This window comes from Alligator sinensis, unplaced genomic scaffold, assembly GCF_000455745.1.
Source record: "Alligator sinensis unplaced genomic scaffold, ASM45574v1 scaffold928_1, whole genome shotgun sequence".
Lineage (NCBI taxonomy): Eukaryota > Metazoa > Chordata > Crocodylia > Alligatoridae > Alligator > Alligator sinensis.
This window is the reverse complement of record NW_005842229.1, coordinates 612,351-617,850: the sequence shown is the minus strand read 5'-3', so window position 1 is coordinate 617,850 and position 5,500 is coordinate 612,351. Positions and strand designations below refer to the sequence as shown.

Sequence of the window (5,500 nt, the reverse complement as noted above, 5' to 3'; positions counted from 1 at the left end):
GAGGTGAGAGCTGGGGGGGGGACGGTGACGTGTGCTGGGCCCTCGCCAGCCCATTGGTCAGGCCCGGAATGGGTGGGGCCTCAGCCTAGTTCCGTAGAACTCTTAGGGCAGCAGGGGCGACTTGGTGCGTCCGGCCTGGCTCCGGGCCGGGCTACCCCGGGGGTGGGATGCAGCGCTGCTGACCTGTGCACCGGTATCAAGGATCCTACTCTTCCCTGATTTAAAAAAATAAATCCAAAACTTTGATTTAAAAAATCCCCCAAATCCACATTTTTTTGTTATTAAAATAAAGTGCCACTTACATATTAGAGTCATTTAGTTTTTCTGTGGTTAAAACAATTTTTCCATGATTAAAATGAAGTGCCTGTGCCTACACACACACACTTATTAGGGATAGGCATTTTAATCACAAAAAAATGCGCATTTTGGTTGGTCTGTTTTTCAATCCCAAATATTCTGATTTGTCAGAGACAACCAGGATCCCTGATGATAATTGTCATATTTGTACAATAATTTCAACCCTTGTACAATGTACAATCAATAATAGTAAATGTGTTCAAAACATACAATAATTTTTGAGGCAGCATATGCAAAACCCAAGTCACTCTCAGAAAGCCTTAACTAATATTTTGGTTTGCTGTCAGTTCTCTTACTACTGCTTGCCTCAAAATAAATAAATGCTTTAGTTTTGACCCAGTTCCCACTGGCTCTCATGACTTAGTACACAATGTAAAGTAAATAAGAAGATGACTTATTTGCATATGTATTTGCATGGGGTTTTTTCAGCGCACGATGGTTTTTCAGCAAACACGCTAATTTGGAGCTTCCAGTATAACAATTTCATATTCAAGACCTGGCAACACTGGCAGAAAGGGCTGCGGGGCCCAGCGTGGCGGAGTGGGCTAGGAACAATTCACAGCAGCCCATCTCCTTGTGCCTCTCCCTACACCCACCCCCAAGAGCAGGAGACCCCTGGTCTCGCTCCCTCTTCTGTTCTTTGTAAGGGTGAATTGGGGATAGCCAGCTCAAGTGGTGCTTAAGAGCCAGACTCCCTTAGGCAGCAGTGGGAAGGAATTAAACCACCCTGTGGCCCTCATCATCAAGTGCATTGTGGCTGGTTTACAGCAGGGGCGGGCAATTATTTTGGGCGGAGGGCCGCTTACTGAGTTTTGGCAAGCCATCGAGGGCCACATGATAGGCAGCTGGGGACAGATAATTATTAATTTTTCTAAATTTTTTTAGGGGCCCTGTAGGCCAGATAGAATGGCGTGGCAGGCCACACTTTGCCCACCCCTGGTTTACAACATGTGCTGAAGGTGCTCTTTTAAGTTCCTGACTCACATTTGGTTCCCCAAAGGGAGGTAGTAGCTCTCTTTTCCCCAGAGGACACCTGTGCCACACATGCTTTGGTGCATGGCAGGTTACCTCAGGGGTAGTAGGGGAGGCTAGGGCCAGCACTGTGCTGGCCACAGCAGCCTTACCCAGTTCCTGGGAGCTTCCCGGGGCTGCAGCAGTAGCAATCCTGCCAGGCAGAGCCTGGCTGGTAGCACAGCGCCGCTCCAGGCAGCCCAGCTCCACTTTTCTGCAATGCATGCCGTCTGTGCATGCACTGCTCTGGGTTTTTTTTCCCCGCAGGTATCCAGGGGTCAAAAAAACCCGCAGAAAAAAACCCAGAGCAGCGCGCGCACGGGCAGTGCAGCCATGCAGCACGGAGGACACCTGACTCTGTTGTATGTGGCGCTCGACATGCGTTTGCGGCACCACAAACCTCATGGCCGCGTTTGTCTGGACACACCCGGTGTAATTATTCCCAGACCTGATAACGTGGTGACCAGGTGTTCAGCTGTCATGGCAGTGGGCCCTGTATAACAACCCTTCAGGTTGTTATAGTACCTACCTGCCAACTAAGCCTGTAATCCAAGATAAAGTGTTGCAGTCATCTCCCCCTGCCTGCCCTAGAGAACATAACGGGCAAAAGAGAAGCAAGTTCTTAGTTACTAGAAATCTGCAGCGAAATGATTGCAGAAATAACAGTATCTTAGTAAACCTGCTTTCATGTCAACTCACCATTTGTGCGCATTTTGTTTTGTAGGCTTAAGCATCTCTGCCTCATCCTCCTTGCAAACTGACAGTAGCAAAGGGAATTTTTCCTTATCGGGGAGTAAGAAGCTCTTTTTTGACACTCATGCTCTTGTGCGTCTCTTGGAAGGAAATGGTAAGAACATAAGAATTACTGATTACTGGGTCAGGCCATAGTTCCATTTCGCCCAGTATCCTTTGGTGCACTTGTTTTGAACCTTTGCCCTTCACTCCATCCCTGCTTTCTTCTTTAGTTGTCTCCAGTAATCACTTGATGTGCATTCAGTGTCCCAGTTTGAAAGAGGGCTTTTAGCTTTACTTGGTGGGCATTGGTCCACATTCCCAAGGCATGTCAAATAAGCCTATGTCACACAGTGGCAGAGAGTGGATGCTAACAGGGTGAGTGAACTGGATCTAATCAGGGTTTTTTCCCAGTGTTCCTCTCACTTGCAGCATCCAGCAGTTAAGGTCTAGGAAATTCTGATTCAGAGGCTGTACCTCTAACTCCCATGCTCAATAGCTACTGATGCCCCTTTCCTCCAAGCATTTGTCCACTTCCTTTTTGAATCCAGCTGAACTGTCAGCTTCTACATCTGGTGGCAATGAGTTCTACATTTTAATGACACTCTGGATGCATCTACATGTGCATTAACGTGCGTTTCCTAATGCACACTAAATTTAGTACCGCCATTGTGAGGCACTAAATAAATGCTCATTAGGCTGCTGTAATGCACCGTACCGAGAGTGCCTGTTTTTTATCTGACACTTGATGTGCAGTCACTTATTTTACTGTGCATTAGCATAATTGCATGCTTTTTTTGACACTTTAATGCTCAATAAAATAGGCTACTGTGCATTTAAGTGCACATGTAGATGTGCCCAGTATGTCAAAAAGAACTTCCTTTTGTTAATTTTAAACTTACTGCATATGTTACAAATTATACAAATATGTAGGGAGACCTAAAACTTACTATTGCCAAGGTCAGGTTTCATTACTTGCTTATTTTGTTAGTCTTAAATAAAGTTTAAAGACTAATTTTAATTTTAATTTAGCTTATTCGTCCAAAGTAGAAGAGAAAATGCTAATTCAAGGTAATAGTTGAGATTTTATAAAACATGCATATTGATGGTAATACAAATATCAAATCAATGCCAAATTTTAAATAACTGAACAAATTCTCATCTTAATGGAATTGCCTGGCTCAATGCCCATTGTGACAGTTAACTGTTACTTAATTTGCAGCAATTTCAACTCCACATACTTAAATAGTCATTGTATTACTGACTCTCCATGATATATTTTAAATTTGAAAAGCTGAAAGTGTTTCTGGGGGTTGTGTTGTTTTGCAAAAAGCCTTTTCATGTAACATGTTGCAGTTGGTAGAAGAACTAGTAGTAGGTTAAATCAAAATACGTTTCACTTCTCTGAGTACTGCATTTTTACAAGGATTGAAAGGCTGACATGCATAAAACCAGGCTATTTTTTTTAAATGTATTGGTGGGAGAGGTTTGCCTATTTACTGCTTTTATTTAATAAGCAGCATAGAGGTTAGGTTCTTGCCCTTGAAGTAGCAAGATTGTAACTTAACAACCTGTTTGCTCACAAAAGCACTAAGCATGAGAGAAAGATAATTATGTTTATAAATGCATCTATGCTCCCTCCCCCAAAAATTCCAACATAAAATGTTGTTGTTCAGAGAGAGAGAGAGAGAGAGTGCTGTGCTATAGGAACATTTTGGTTGGTTTGTTTTTTGAGTTATGTTGGGGCCATCATTTTGAATGTAGAAAATTTGTTCATTATGTGTACTGTAATGTCATGTTCTGCTCTTAGTTCATCATGGAGACAAGTATGTTTGTAGCTTTTGTCATGATTCTTGTAATATTTCTTTCATACTGAATTAATAAGAGGCATTTCTAAAAGATCTTTATATAGTTTTGCTATCCTATTTTTAGGGGTTTTTTTCTGCTCCGTTTAGGATTCACTACTCTGCAGTCCGAGATTATTGTATCTGCTTTAGTGAAAATCACAGACACCAATCTAGATCTTATTTACAAGGACATGGTCACGAAAGTGCAGCAGGTAAGTACAGGACGGCAGTGGATTTAAAGAAAATCAAAATCTAGTGTTCCTACTAATAAAATAATTTGTTGAAGGAACAGCTTTGTACTAACCCTTAAATTCTTCAAAAGCAAAGAAATTCAGAGTTAAAATGAGAGAATAAACATCACCATATATATGTTGGATAATTGAGTTATAGTGTGGTAAAAACTATTGTAAATTTCAGTCTGCACAGCTTAAATACAGACTGTTTGCAATATGTACCTACATCTTTGGATTGGAATAAAGCTGTCTTGAGTGTTTTTAGATGACAGTGAGAAATGTAATATGTGATGCGCACAAGTCACTTATGCCATAGGAAGTATAGTGGATAGGTGCAGATCTTCCACAGAAAACGTATTACAAGGATGAAGGGGTTTCTTCAGTTACCTTATTTACCCAAATCTAAGCGTACTGAAAAAATTCAAACTTGAACTGAAGATGACCCATCCCCCAATAATTAGATTCTATACTTGGAAAATGTATAAATTTGTTATAGTTTTCCATGTATAGATTTTAATTATTGGAGGATCATATTAAATTTCTGCACACCACCACTGCAGCAGGGGAAGCAGGGGTTAAGGGGTCAGGAGGTGGGGGAGGCAGTAGGGGTGCAGGCAGCTTGGCCCCTGCCACATCCCACCCACTTGCCCCCACCTCTCTTCCCTGTCTCCTCCCACCCCTCCAATTCTTGCCTCCCACTAGCTATCATTAATAGTGCAGTTCCTATAGGTTCTTCATAAATGTCTGTTTTGTGCTGGCTCTGTTAACTTGGTAAGATTTAAGATGGTTAACTTGAGCTCAGATCGTAGTTGCTTCACCACATTCCTTTAAAAATGCAGGTGCCAAATCCAAGATGTATAAGGTTCTAAAACGATTGCCTTCAGTCTCATATACATTGAAATGGCCTATGCACAAAATTTGGACATAGATGAGAAATTTAAGAATATTGCATTTATGCTTAAGCTGAGTTCTTCTTTCAAAGGAAATCGCTCTTCAGCAAATAATGTCTCATATTGGTGGTGTGAAAAAGGACATGGTAATTTTGGAGAAGAGTGAATTTTCAGCACTCCGGGCAGAAAATGAGGTAAAATCCAACATCCTGCAAACAATAATAGCACTGTTTTATAGGGGATAGAGAAGCAATTTTTTGTTTCTTGTGACTATATTATTTGACTATATTTCTTGTGACTATATTACAAGAGAAAAAAACTGAGACACCCTATCCACCTGGCCATGAAGAATAGCATAGTGAGAACACGTGATGTAGAAGAAAATTCTACATCAAGTGTTGTTTTTTGTTTTAAAATTTGTGTATGTTGC

At 41.5% G+C, this 5,500-nt stretch overlaps 1 protein-coding gene across 5 annotated transcripts in view; it reads left to right on the top strand.

Annotated features, from left to right (window-relative positions):
• The first annotated feature begins 2,090 nt into the window (after positions 1-2,090).
• Positions 2,091-5,500, top strand: part of MCUR1 (mitochondrial calcium uniporter regulator 1) — a 26,324-nt gene continuing 22,914 nt past the window's right edge. For 4 of the 5 annotated variants that reach the window (XR_003094930.1, XM_025208428.1, XM_025208429.1 and 1 more), the window contains exons 1-3: positions 2,097-2,215; positions 4,056-4,159; positions 5,163-5,264. Coding sequence is in view for 4 of the 5 variants with exons in the window: in XM_025208428.1 (XP_025064213.1) it covers positions 4,139-4,159; positions 5,163-5,264 (123 nt within the window). In the remaining variant the exon portion in view is untranslated. Of the gene's footprint in view, positions 2,216-4,032; positions 4,160-5,162; positions 5,265-5,500 lie in introns of all 5 variants that reach the window. The other variant, XM_025208427.1, reaches the window with a different exon arrangement.